General features: G+C 40.8%; 1 protein-coding gene across 2 annotated transcripts in view; it reads left to right on the top strand.

Annotated features, from left to right (window-relative positions):
- The window catches only part of wfs1b (Wolfram syndrome 1b (wolframin)), a 110,601-nt gene extending 99,531 nt beyond the window's left edge, over positions 1-11,070 (top strand). Inside the window, exons 4-9 of one of the 2 annotated variants that reach the window (XM_067390759.1) lie at positions 6,067-6,143; positions 6,219-6,363; positions 6,477-6,650; positions 6,905-6,982; positions 7,091-7,245; positions 8,360-11,070. In XM_067390759.1, coding sequence (XP_067246860.1) covers positions 6,067-6,143; positions 6,219-6,363; positions 6,477-6,650; positions 6,905-6,982; positions 7,091-7,245; positions 8,360-10,192 — 2,462 coding nt within the window. In that variant the 3' untranslated portion in view covers positions 10,193-11,070. The remainder of the gene's footprint in view (positions 1-6,066; positions 6,144-6,218; positions 6,364-6,476; positions 6,651-6,904; positions 6,983-7,090; positions 7,246-8,359) is intronic. The other variant, XM_067390760.1, reaches the window with a different exon arrangement.
- Positions 11,071-14,923: the final 3,853 nt, after the last annotated feature.

Here is a 14,923-nt window from a genome sequence, read left to right as displayed (position 1 = left end):
GGGTTGGCGCAGTTTATAATTTACGATTCCGACTCTCTCAATGACAGTGTACGGGCCCTGCCTGGAGGCCAGGAATTTACAGGCCACATTGGGAACTAAGACCAGGACTTGGTCTCCCGGAAGAAACTCTCGGGGCTGCGCTGGCCGATCATAGAGTCGCTGCTGGGCACGCTGTGATTCAATCAGGTGTTCCCTGACCAGAGGCATTATCTGTTCGATTCTTTCTCTCATTTCTCGAACATGCTCAACCATTGTGCGGTGTGGGGAAGGTTGTTGCTCTAGCAACCCACGGGGTTGTCGTCCAAACAGTAACTCGAACGGGGTAAAGCCTGTAGAAGCTTGGGGTACTTCTCGGATCCCAAAGAGCACATAGGGGATCATACGGTCCCAGTCGCGCCTGTCCTCAGTTACCACCCGTTTTAACATTCCCTTGAGGGTCTGATTTAAAGCGTTCCACCGCCCCATCTGTCTGGGGGTGGTACACTGAGGTACGAAGATGTTTGACTTGCAGCAACTTACACAGATCAGCCATGACCCTGGAGACAAAGGGGGTGCCCTGGTCTGTCAGAATTTCAGATGGAATCCACACCCGGCTGCAAAGGGTAAACAATTCTTGGGCGATGGAGGCTGCAGTGGCTTGTCGAAGAGGAATGGCCTCAGGATAGCGGGTGGCATAATCTACCAGGACCAGAATGTATTCATGCCCTCGGGCAGATTTCAGCAGCGGCCCTACGATGTCCATCCCAATGCATGAGAATGGCACCTATATTACTGGTAGTGGAATCAGGAGGTCAGGGGCCAGTCTTTGAGTAGCAGTTCATTGGCATACTGCACAGGCCTGGCAGAACCGTTGCACTTCAGAATTCATCCCTGGCCAGTGAAAGCGATATCTTATCCGCTGTAATGTGTTTTCTGCTGCCAGGTGGCCGGCCAGTGGATGGGAGTGTGCCAGGTGGAGGACCATCTCTGTTTTGCTCCTTGGAAGTACCAGCAGTTCCTTTAGTTCACCCCACCTTTCCGCTGCACAGTATAACAAGTCATTCTTTACAATGAAGTGTGGAGAGGGGTGTGGGGGTGGCTGGTGTTCGGTACCATTGACCACCCTGACCTGTGCCCAGCAGTGTTTCAAGCGATCGTCCTCTCGTTGTTCCCTTCCGAGGTACCCGCTCCCTGTAATCTGCTGGAAGAGATCAGAGAAGACTTCAAGATTAGTCTGAGAAGACTCACCCGCTCATCACTCTCCAATGCGAGGTAAGCCTGGCGAGCTCTCGGTTTCCGGGGCTGGGCCCTCCCTTCCGGTGCACAGGATTGCTGGGACGTTGTAAAAGTTGCTGCAACCCTGGCCAGTCTCGCCCCGGCAGGGCAGGCACCGGCAGGTCCTTCAATACCCCAACCTCAACCATCCAGGTTCCTGGGGAAGCAGAAATTGAGACCGTTTTGGCCGGCACGTACCTTGTCACCATGGATACAGGTGATTGGGAGGAGGGATCGGCCAGGCTTTATGGTTCCAAGAAGCTGGGGTTGGATGAGGCTGACACTGCTGCCTGTGTCTAGAACGGCTCTAACTCAACGACCATTCACCCGGACTTCCTCTTCCTGCGCTCTGACTGGTATGTTATGGTGCAAAATGCATCCTGCCATCCAGGCTTGGGCTTCCGGTGAATTTGGGTCAGTTGGCATGGGCTCATCCAGTTGGCATGGGCTTGCCAGGCTCACTGACTTGTGGGTGCTGTTTATCCCTCATTGCTCCCCAGTAACCCTCCTGGGGAATGAGGCAGCTCTCTCTCCTGAGTCTCTTGTCACCGCAGCCTCGGCCAGCTCTACTGCCTCCACCAGCTCTGCTAGAGTTTGTGGATTTTGCAGTCCGGCAGTGCGTCTGTGTGGGAGGGGTAGAGCACTTAAGAGTCTGTCCACAGCGACCTTCTCTACAACCTCAGTCAGGGTGACATCATCTGACAATAACCAAAGCTTGACGAGTTGTAAATAAGTAAATTATCAGGAAATTTTTATTTGGAAGTGGACTAATCCTTTAAGTGTTTTCTTTATAACGGTTTTCTATGGGAAGATAACACTTAACGTGTAATTAAATGCATTGCGTTCGGCTTGTCTGCTTTGCTGTAAAAAGTATAATTTATTAGTATGATGTTTACTGAGTTTGGTCTTTTAATATCCTTGTCTTAGTACATTAGTACATTAAGCCACGTTAAGCGTTTTTCACAGTTTTAGAATGTTCCTTGGCGACGCAAATAAACATTATGTGGTTGAAAACACTGAATAGTTGTGAAATATGAAAAGCACTGAGTGCATCCATCTCTGGCTCAGCGGCAGCAGCGTGAAAGCAGGTTTGAATTTAGCAGTGACGCACTGAATGTTTTAATCACACCAGTGTGATCGTATGCGTTAAAGGGTTAAAATCAATCGCGTTTCGGGGGTGAAGGGGGGACAAATTGAAACTGAGGAGGCAATGCCCCCTTTTGCCCCCTCATGGTGCCGGGCCTACTTTGAGTCTACCAACAACCCCTTTCTAAGTATTTTTATGGACGTGCATGCTTCCTGGCTAAGGAAGGCTGTCAAATTTAAGCTATCTGGTTGCATTGTCTTTCCAAATGGTTGGAAAGACAATGCAACTTAAGCTGCACGAAGATAACACCAGAGTTTTTGTCTCTTTTGATCTTGAGATCAGAGAGACATTGCAGGCCTGTGGCCTCTGAGTGACAGTGGAAATCCACAAAAATCACAGGGACTGTTTTTCAAATAAACTGCATCAAATTTTTCCAAACAATTCTAAACGGACTTATCAAACATCGTTCCACTGCATAATTCCATATCATGTCTACACATTGTACATGTGACCAGTTATGCTTAGAACACTCACAATTCATGTAAATGTTATAACTTTTGAATGATTGATTGAAAGTGTACCTTGTTTGGAATGAATTTAAATCTCTATTCATAATTCATTGTTTGGCTTGAATGAAATCTGTGTGAAATGTAGCGTATTATTTTTAGGGAAATCAGGTCTAAACTGTAATCTTTTTTTATTCTCTGCATTGAGGAGAACATGAAATAACCTTTAGTTTATTATCAGGGAGGAGAAAAGCCTCCTTTTGAAACAAAGATGATACCTAATTGGTCAGAACTCCTCAAAGAGGTGGGACAAACACCTAAGTTTATGTAGTCAGATCAGAATGACAAAAGTCAGAGTTGGACAACAGTTGGAACAAAGAAGATGACTGAGACAAAGAACAGATGATGACAAGCAGTTTCATTCAAGCCATCCAACTTCTCACTCACTTTTCTTTTCTTTTACTTTCCTTTTTTTACGTTGAGAGTCTCATATTCTAAGTTAAGCTTTGCCACAAAGTTTAACCGACTTTCAGTTGCTCGGTTGTAAAGTAACTCTCTTAAAATTCCCTATAAATTAATTAATTATTTAATTTGAGCTGATTTGTCTTAGTTTTTTTGTTTGTTTGTTTGTTTTGTTTTTTTTAAGCACAGCTTGTCAATGAACTATGGCTCCAAATGCTAATCCATCTGAAAACACTGCAAGTTTGAGTTGCTTATGTACAGGTGAGTTTTTAATAAGTTAGTTAGAATAAGTTAGAATAGAACTCAATAAGTTAATGTCATGAAAAAGTTAATTTATTTCAGTAATTCAACTCAAATTGTGGAACTTGTGTATTAAATAAGTTCAATGCACACAGACTGATAGTACTTTAAGTCTTTGGTTCTTTTAATTGTGATGGTTTTGGCTCACATTTAACAAAAACCCACCAATTCACTATCTCAATAAATGAGAATACTTCATAATATCAATAAAAATGGATATTTTAAACAGAAATGTCAGGCTTCTGAAATGTATATTCATTTCTATGCTCTCAATACTTGATTGTGCCTCCTTTTGCATGAATTACTGCATCAATGCGGCGTGGCATGGAGGCAATCAGCCTGTGGCACTGCTCAGGTGTAATGGAAGCCCGGGTTGCTTTGATAGCGGCCTTCAGGTCATCTGCATGGTTGGGTCTGGTGTCTCTCTTCTTCCTCTTGACAATACCCCATAGATTCTCTATGGGGTTCAGGTCAGGCGAATTTGCTGGCCAATCAAGCACAGTAACACCATGGTCATTAAACCAGCTTTTGGTACCTTTGGCAGTGTGGGCAGGTGCCACATCCTGCTGGAAAATGACATAAGCATCTCCATAAAGCTTGTCAGCAGAAGGAAACATGAAGTGCTCTAAAATTTCCTGGTAGATGCCTGCATTGACTGTGGACTTCAGAAAACACAGTGGACCAACACCAGCAGATGACATGGCAGCCCAAATGATCACTGACTGTGGAAACTTCACACTGGACTTCAAGCAACATGGTTTCTGTGCCTCTCCACTCTTCCTCCAGACTCTGGAACCTTGATTTCCAAATGAAATGCAAAATTTACTTTCATCTGAAAAGAGGACTTTGAACCACTGAGCAACAGTCCAGTTCTTTTTCCTCTTAGCCCAGGTAAGACGCTTCTGACATTGTCTTTGGTTCAGAAGTGGCTTGGTATGTGGAATGTGACAGTTGTAGCCCATTTCCTGAAGATGTCTGTGTGTGGTGGCTCTTGATGCACTGACTCCAGCTTCAGTCCACTCCGTTTGAAGCTCTCCTAAGTTCTTAAATCGGCTTCGCCTGACAATCTTCTCAAGCCTGCGGTCATTCCTTTCACTTGTACACCTTTTCCTACCACACTTTTTCCTTCCAGTCAACTTTCCATGAATATGCTTTGGCACAGCACTCTGCAAACAGCCAGCTCTTTTAGCTTCTGTGGCTTACCCTCATTGTAGAGGGTCTTGATGATCGTCTTCTGGACAGCAGACTTCCCCATGACTGCTGTTGGGATTACTGACCTAAACCCAGTATTTATACCCTGAGAATGGTAATTTAATAGAACTTGAAATTAAATATTCTAATTTGAGATACTGATTTTTTTGGTTTTGATGAGCAGCAAGCTGTAATCATCAAAATGAAAACAAAAAAGTCTGGAAATATTTTACTTTGTCTAATAAATCTAGAATATATTTAAGTTTTACTTTAATTAAATTACAGGGGGAAAAAAAAATAACTTTTTCATGATATTCTAATTTGAGATGGACCTGTACATTTGAAAAAGCAACATGCATCAGACATCTTTCCAGAAGCATTTATTAACATCTTGTCCAACAAAAGACATTTAATAGCATGTTTTTATTCCAAACTCACTTCATAAAGACATTGAGCATCCTTCTGTGAGATGATGTGGCTTCTTACACAGAATAAGGCAGTTGTGTGTTTATTAGTCATGTTTTATCAATCAAAGCATTTCAATCTGTTTATTCAGCTACAGCGATATGACGCGTGTTATCTACTTCTGCGGCAGGGCATATTTGCAGTTTCTGCGCAAGAGCGCCCTCTGGATTTCAGATGGAGAAGCATTTATTACTGATCACAGAGCCATACAGCTCTGACAAGCTGCGCATAAAACAATCGCTGACTTTGACAAATTGCGTGCGGTTTATTCACGATAAATTGTGCAGCCCTAGTGAACAGCCTTTTTTATTATTTCAAAACAATGTTGCATTATCTGCATTTATCAATGAAACAAACATAAACATGGTCAAATCATGTTTGATGTTTTACAAGTTGTGTTAATGCAAAGAGTGGATAAACCTATAAGCAACATGGCAGAATATAAATAATTGCATGCAGCATGCCTGCTTGCTCAGGTTGTGGCTGTGGATTATTTTCCATCTCTATCAGCTTGCAAATCATTTGTTAAAGTCACACATAGTCTTTTTCGTTCTAATTAGGTATGTTTGAGCCATCTTGGATCTGGCACATAGCAGGTTTAAGTCAGTAAATAAACTTAAGGGTATGGCACCCAGGTTCTCATTGCTATTGCAAGTCACTAGTTCAAATAAAAAAAAAATGACAATCTGCTGTGAACAACTTAATGCAAAGAGAACTGGTTTGCTCTACTAAACATATTTGTTGTGACAGCACAATGTGAGTATAAGGCTGTTTGTGTGTTTGATTCTTTCCATTTTCTAGGGGAAATCCCAGAGGCGCAAAGCATTGATGATCTTAAACAGAAGGCAAAGAATGGGGATGCCAAAGCACAGACAGAGGTCTGAATGCCACAAAAATACACTTACATTGTACATTGTTATAGTATTCGAAAACTTACACTGTTGATTAAACAGATTGGTAGATATTACCTGAGATTAGCTGAGCAAGAAGATGAAGAAGTAAATTCTGTCACCGCGGTTACATGGCTACTCCAGGCGGCAAAAAATGGACGGAAAGATGCAGTGAAACTGCTACAGCGCTGCCTGCATGACAGGAGGGGTAAAGCAGATACTTATGATATCTAGATTGTAAACATATAATACCCCTTTGTCTATATTTACATTTAGACTGACTTTATAATGGATTAGTGTGTCTGTGTATGTTTGTGCAAGGCATCACAGCTGAGAACAGAGAGGAGGTGTGTTCCCTGGCATGTGAATCTCGTTTTCAGCGCAGTGTAAGGAAAGCAGCTCTGCTCATGTACTGGAAACTCAATCCAGAGAAGAAGAAAAACATCACTGCCTCTGAACTTCTGGAAAATGTCAGCCAGCTCAACACTGAGACAGGTGAAATATCAGGAATATGTTGTTGTGATCAACCAATTTGGATAATGCTGAAGGAATAGTTTGTCCAAACATGACAATTCTGTCATTATTTACTCACCCTCTTATTGTTCTAAACCTGTATGCTGTTATTATTTTTCTGTGGAACTCCAAATAAAAATGACAAATTAAGAATCTTCATGCAGTTATTTTCCTTAAATCAACAGGGTCAACTGTAAATATCTTAAGAACAAATGTTGTGTTTCCTGCTCCTCCAGATGGCGCTCCCAGCAGCCCTCTCTCAAGCCCAGCACAGAAACAAAAAAAATTTTTGGAGTGTTTGGTTGCAAGAGATGGTGAATTTGTGTTATCTTTCCTTTAGGGTCTAATATGTTTGAGACTTATATTACATATGTGGTAATATGCATATAATATTCTGAATCTCTGTATTTTTGCTTTGGCAGGGGCTGAATATGTAGGTGTAGAAGAGTTTGTTGAGAATACTAAACAATACGCTGAGGGTATTTCACCAACACCTGCCATGGAAGCAGGAGGGAATGATGATGACGATGATGAAGGGCCAGTAAAGAACCCAGATGAACTGCCTTTGCATCAGAAGGTGTTATTATTTCTGATTGAGTCTATGCATATTAAAACTTGGTGAGCTTATTTTGTGTACTGCCTACATGGCCAGCTGTCCGCACAAATGGCATCCTAACCAAAGTGGAATTTCACAAGGGATTGTTATGAGACACTCCATGGACAATTATACACAGGATATTGGCTAATGTGTCAACATGTAAACAAGAACATTCAATATAAAACACCTATGTACTGGATGAAATGATACACCTTTAATTAGATAGAAAACACTGCTTATACACTGTTTATCCAAAACACTTGAACTTGCACTGCATGTTATTGCATGTCTGTGACAGAATGCACACATTTGGCATGTTCAACATCATCAGTGTTAAGAGTGTTTTTCTATAAATAATGGTTATATACACTACAAATACAGTGATCATAAGCTAAAGTACAACATGAAGTCATAATGAAGAGTCTATGTATTTTCTGTACATGTTCTTACCAAAAGTAGGCCACATGTACATGATATTTGGAGTTATCCTCCGTTCTGTGGAATAAATGCAATGATTAATTATCAATTTCAATGGGATAATTCATCCCAAAACGTTGTTTGAGACTCAGAGGGCTTCCGTTCATCTTCAAAACTCAAATATGATATTTTAATAATATTCTCTCAACATTTAGTCCATTCATTGAAAGTCAATGTAACCCAAAATTTCCAAGCTTCAAAAATTGCATTAAGACATTGTAAAAGTAAATCACATTATTTAGATGTTTTAATACAGGTCTACTGAAGAGACACATTGCTTTATATGATGAACAGATTTAATTTAGAGGTTTATTCATGTACTGATCAGTGTTTAGTTCAACTATGATCAATGAAAGCTCAAAAGGGCTTGCCAGGTGAAGAAAAGGATTTTCATTGGACAGACAAATATGATGAGAGAAGAATAAAAATATCTTTGTTTGTGTTCTGAAGATGAACAAAAGCTTTAATGGTTTATTTTATGGTAAACTATCCTGCCTGGAGTATTCTTGAAAATTGACACCCCTACTATTTAGTTTAGCAGCTTACCTTGTTTTGAGACAGCCAATATTACAATAAATATTATTTTTGACTAACTCAATTTTCTTCGTACCTACAGGTGTTGAAGTTTCCCTTTCATGCAGTGTTGGAGGTGAAAGAGGTGTTGATTGACTGGGCGTCCCGTGCGGGCATGCAGTGGATTAGTGCCCTCATACCTACTCATCACATCAATACCCTCATCTTCTTCTTCATCATCTCAAACCTAACCCTAGAGTTCTTTGTCCTTGTCATTCCTCTCATTATATTCTACCTTTCTTTTGTGTCAATGGTAATCTGTACTCTCCGAGTCTTTCAGAACAGCAAGGCTTGGGAGAACTTTCGAGCATTGACGGCCATGTTGTCTCATTTTGAGCCAGGCATAGACCTTGAGCAGGCAGAGTCAAACTTCACATGGAATCACCTTGAGCCATACCTCTACTTTCTCCTTTCTTCACTTTTCCTCATCCTTTCATTTCCCGTGGCAGACAAGTCCTGGTTGCCATGTTCAGAACTGGCTACGGTTGCAGTCTTCTTCACTGTAAGCGGCTACTTAAGCCTGCGACCAGCAGCGCAACAGCATTCCAAACTTGCTCTGCTCTCCCAGGTTGCCTCCGCCATTTCTGCATTCATGAATCAGTTGCTGGGAGGCTGGGTGGGTCGAATAGTTGGTGGCGCTTGGTTCAACATGCACTTTGGTGACTGGTTGGTACTGCATGTGGGTGTGCCTTGTTTTCTGTATTTCTACCTCCTGTATTTGTGTGCCCGAATGGCCACAACAGGTGGTGCACGTGGCACCTACTGTGTGCTGCTGCCCTACCTGGTGTGCTTCATCTGGTGTGAACTGTCTGTCACGCTGTTGCAAGAGTCTACTGCATTTGGGCTAATGCGCACAGCTGTGGGCTACCTCCTTTTCTTCTTTGCTTTGCCTGTACTATCACTGACTCTAGCAGCCATAATGCTGGTGCAGCTGGTGCAATGGTTCCTCGCCCTGGAACTGACCAAAATGGCTGTAACAGTGTGTGTTTGTGTGCTGCCTGTCTTGTTGCGCTGGTGGACACATTTTAGCATGTCGCCTTTTGCAGTTCTGCACTTTTTGCGGCGTAGCAGCGTGTTCAAGTTGATCCTTGTGTGGATTTCAGCTTTGGTGCTTTTCAGCTGGTTCTACGTGTACCGTTCTGAGGGGATGAAGGTATACAACTCCACCTTGACATGGCAGGAGTACAGTCACCTGTGTGGTCCTCGTGCTTGGAAGGAGCATAACATGGCACACGCCCAGATCCTCTGCAGCCACTTGGAGGGACACCGGGTGACATGGGAGGGTCGTTTTAAGTACGTTCGCGTCACTGAGATCGAGAATGGAGCGCAAGCTGTCATCAACCTTCTGCCAGTTTTTATAGCAGACTGGGCCCGATGTCTATATGGTGAGGAGTACCCTGCCTGTGATGAGACCCAGCCAGGACCCGCTGAACCGCTGTGTCAGCTCAAGGCGCTTGCAAAGCATAAGTGCCATGTCAAACGTTTTGACCACTACAAGTTTGAAGTGACCATGGGGATGCCGCAGAAGGGGCGCAGTGGGGCACAAGATTTTGATGATGCCACCAAAGACATTGTGCTTCGGGCTAGTAGCGAATTCAGACACGTCCTATTGGCACTCAGCTCAGGCAGTGTGGTGGAGTTCAGCACGGTACTTGAAGGTAGACTGGGCAGCAAATGGCCAGTGTTTGAACTCAAGGCCTTGCACTGCAAGACATGCGCCTCACCACTTGTACCAATACAACGACAGGTCAAGATTGAGCAGGACTGGAGGGTTAAAGCCCGAAATGCCTTTGCTTTTGCCTTCAATTTCCTGTTCCACCCTCTGTTTTCGGCTGAGGTGGACATTACAGTGGCTACTACAGAAGTATCTGTGTGAAACTAGTATGCCATTGGCATACACTCCAGTATTAGAAAAGAAAACTGTTGAGATTTGATGAAGTGCTTTTGATAAAAGCGCTATTAAAACGGCAAATGCATTGTCATCTTGTTTTGTCTGTTTCATGTATGAAAGTGAATAATGAAGTGAGAAGTGCTTTCTGTAGCTCACTGGTTTCAGTCTTTGTTCTGGGGACCCACCGCTCTGTACATTTTATATATTTTTCTTATCTGACACAGTCAGTTCTGTTAATGGAGCGCTTTCCTAACAAGCTGATGATCTGAATCATTTGCATTAAATAGGGGAGGCATTCAAAATGCGCAGTGTTATGGGTACCCAGGACCAGGATTGAAAACCACTGCTGTAAGTGCAACAGCAGGTATGTCCAATCTTGCTCCTGGAGAGCCACCTTCCTACATAGTTTAACTCCAGCCTGCCTCCAACAAACCTGCCTGGAAGTTTGTAGTAATCCTGAAGACCTTCATTAGCTGATTAGCTTAATCAGGGTTGATGCTAAACTTTGCAGGAAAGTGGCCCCTCAGAAGCAGGATTGAACACCCCGGAGCTACAGGAACCAAACAAAATATCAAAAGATCTTAACTACTTCAAAACAAATCTCATGTATATCATTGGGAAGTTTAAAGCCATGCCTACATTTCTAAAAAAAAGTGTTTATATCTGGACCAACTCATTTATCTGCAGTGAGAGGTTACATTCACTGGTTTTCCCCTGTTTAATGCTTTTCAGGGCTTTTCAATATCTGATATATTACATCTGTCCAGGGTGCTTTCTCCTGCCTGAAAGAAACTGGGATAGGCTCCATATAAACTTAGAAGGTCGTATAAGGAATAGAGAGAGAGAGATTATATCTAATTTAGTTTGTTTTGGAATTGGAAGATAATGCATTAATACTTTTGTGTGTGCATGTTTATTAGTGCATGTTTATTATTATTATTATTATTATTATTGATGCCTTAGATTTGTTCAAAAGTGTCTTTTGAAGATTTAGGTAACTTGCATTTTAAGGTATAAAGAATATATTTTAAAATGATTGACTTTTCTGTGAAAATACTGTACAGTACAATAGAGATTTTTCTAGGACAGATCTAAATATATCTTTATTTTAAATAAACTTTGGGTTATTATTGTCATATGTAACAATGGTAAGATCTGTTTGAGATTTTAGTTGACATTTCAAACCTTTGCTGAACAGATGTTTAATGGCTTGTTGCTGCATTGGGGGTAAAATCTGACCACTACGGTACAGTGTAATTAGTGATTGAATTTGTCCTTTGTGAAAATCTGCACTTTTAAACATTTCATTGGCAGTATGTTAATGTTCCATCACTGCATTAGATAACACTCAATACTGAAGTGGCATTCATCATCATTCCTATACAGCCAAAGAGAAACCACCCACACATGCCTGTATATTGACTGTGTTATCTTCATTTAAATACATGCCTGGTTTTGAATATATATTTGAATATTCTAAGGCTGCGAAGGCTACATTCACAAGGAATGGATACTTTTATGAAATGAGAAATTCCTGTCTGATAACATATGTGGCTGACAAATACGGCCTCTGGAGAAGGCAGCCTTTGAAATGAAACACAGCTCATATTCCGCCTTATCTTGCAACGTAGAAGTAAGCTATGAATGTTTAAAACTTCCACTTCATTAGCATAGGAAAATAACAAGAATAATAATAAAGTGCAGTAAATGGTAAAACTAATTGCGCTACAAACTAGGTTGTTTATAATTATGACAAAACATTAAAATAATATGGTAAGAAATACCAGTTTGCAGTATCAAGCAGTACATCTAAAAATAGTGGGACGTGGATGACACTAGAAGCTAGACACATTTATTTTACAAACAGGCCCTGTACCAAAAGGCACACTTCATTTGCACTTCCGGTCGTGTGGACTTAGAATGGCTGCCGTGTGCACATCCGTTAAGTCCATGAGACCGTAGGGTCAGGGTGTCCCATTTGTCATCATAGGTTTCAGAATGGTAATCGCAAGCGGCCCCTTTGCGGTCAAAAGTGCATACTCCTTGGAAGGCCACGAGTGTTTAGGGTGCCATTAGGGACAGGGCCATGGTCATGCCCGAAAATAAGGTGGATAAGGTTTACTGGTATCAATATCCAATATCCACGTAAAACAGCATCCTTCACAATCCTCATGTTCTTTTGTTTATGTTGTTATTTGCGCATGCAAAGCTAACCCTGAAAAAAAATGGTATTTTCAATGGATCACAAACACCCATCTTTTATAATTTAATTTAAATTCATTTTAATTTGACATTCTAATCTTTTCTAACGGTTTATGATCGACTAATGAGCTTCGGTTGTTTATCAGGAAAATAATCTAAATTGTCAAAATGCTTATTACAATTCTCAACCAGATTTATTTTTGCTGATTTTTGTTGATATTTGCTGCACGCAAGTTCATGCTTCCTAAAAAACTTGCGTATATGAGCTGCGACCTGATATTTGATTGTAGCCGCTCACGTCCATATTGATAAATGCCAAGTTTTGCGTGCATGGCCATACGCACCGTTTTCTGTCGTACGTTTGTTTCATAAATGAGGCCCAGTAAGCGGATAACCTCAGCTTTTGGTTCCAAAACCTGAGGTAACTTTGAGGGTATGTAGGCTAAGTAGCCATAGCAAATTATTCTCTGAACATAACCTTCTCCTAAGCAATGTTTATTATACTCTAATTTAATTTATTTTGTTCTCATCTTTAATTTATTTTGTTCTGGATCTGCACTCAATAGTATTTTTTGTTTGTTTGTTTGTTTGTTTTTGAGAGGGTTGTATAATGTATTTCTTTAATAAAAATTAATATGATACATCTCACCTTACAAGAAATGTGGAAGCAAAATGGCTAAACATAAAAAAACTCTTACATAAAAAAAAATCATACATAAAGTTTATAGCCATATTATCTTTGCAAGCTGTTTTTCTTGTTCACAGTAATCAAAAACTGATTAAAGATTGAGATAAGATTAAAAATTGATTGCACAACTGCCCCTTAAGTGGTGATATGCACTAAGAATGTAAATCGCCATTAAACAAAAGTAGTAGCCGCATATGGCACGTTTCTTCTCAGCCGCCCGTTTCCATGGTCAAGTCAAGTCACCTTTATTTATATAGCGCTTTTTACAATGTAGATTGTGTCAAAGCAGCTTTACATTGATAACTGGTACATTATTTTGGCTGCACAGCAGCTCTTAAAGAATAGTGTCAATGCAGGCAGATCAAAGCACTGTTGAATATCAAATGTCAAGTGTCCCCAACTAAGCAAGCCAAAGGCGACAGCAGCAAGGAACCCAAACTCCAACAGGTGACATCAGGTGGCAAACAAGTGGCAAATAGGTGTTAAAATGGAGAAAAAAAACCTTGGGAGAAACCAGGCTTAGTCGGGGGGCCAGTCCTCCTCTGGCGAACAGTGTTTTGTTACAGCTCAGGTTGCTATCATAAGTCCGATAGGATTGCAACATTCAAAGTATTTATTTCAGTTCCATCCAGTTGAGGATTGTATTCATCACGCCGGTATGAACGGTTGTTGAGGAGCTGCACCACTGGTTGTCGTGTTGATGAGGCCTTCACAGTGGATGATCTAGTTGACTCAATCTCTGCTGATACTTTAGGGCTGCGTTGTGGTCATGTCAAGGCGCAGGTCCTTGGTCTCACCTTGATACGGCCTGGATCCGGTTGACTACAGTAACCCTCAGGATAAACAGAAAGACTAATATTAGCGTAGATGTCATTCTTCTTCTGATGTAACGAGTACATCTGGTGTTATAGGAAGTGTTCCTGGTTCTGGCTGACCTAATTTATGCAGCCTAATAATCCTTTAACGGATTTGAAAATATAAATTGATAATGTGATAAAAATTTGAGTGTCCCTTATTCTGTCCCTTATTTTCCTATAAAGAACCACGACTTATTTTCCTTTCCAGAAGTTGGCAACCCTAATCTCAAGGTATGATAAAAGATACAGTACAACAAAATCTGTATCATATCTCGTATAATCACTTAATCAGTGTTTCAACCTTGGAAAGACGTTAATAACAGCTTGTAAACAATGTCACGTAACATCACATTTACCTCAGAACAAACATATTCAGTGACCATAAACTTGTTAGTCAGCTAGAAAAGTGAACTCTTGACAGGAGCATTTAGCTAAGTATATACGCTATATTACATAATAATTATAATTTTTAATGTTCTTCTTTCAATAGCCTATATTATGCATGTTTGAATAAATCCATCAAATTGACAGCCACCATTTAAATGTTTATATTTAAAAAAATGGATTGGAGTAGAAATAAATTCAAAGTTAGTAGGCCTATTATAACTTTATTATAATAAAAATTTCCTTAATTTAAGTTTGTATACAAATCAGTTCATTTTAACCTTCAATATTAATGTTGTACTAACTGATTCCCATGTATATTTTACAGCATTAGTTGATTTTTTTTTTCTTGAGAAAATTTGGCATACTGTACCTGATATACAGTATATCCAAAATAACTGATATTGACTCGAATTGCAAGTTAGTGAATTGAAATGCATAACTATGATGACAGACTGGCAGGAAATGGTGCAAAACAGAAAATGTCTCAGTCTACGTATGTAACCATGGTTCCCTGAGAACAGGGAACGAGACTCTGCGTTTACCGCATTTGGGGAACGTCACACGTGAACCGATGTCTGAAAG

This window comes from Chanodichthys erythropterus, chromosome 1, assembly GCF_024489055.1.
Source record: "Chanodichthys erythropterus isolate Z2021 chromosome 1, ASM2448905v1, whole genome shotgun sequence".
NCBI lineage: Eukaryota > Metazoa > Chordata > Actinopteri > Cypriniformes > Xenocyprididae > Chanodichthys > Chanodichthys erythropterus.
Note: the sequence above shows the minus strand (reverse complement) of the source record. Positions and strands in the feature narration are given on the sequence as shown.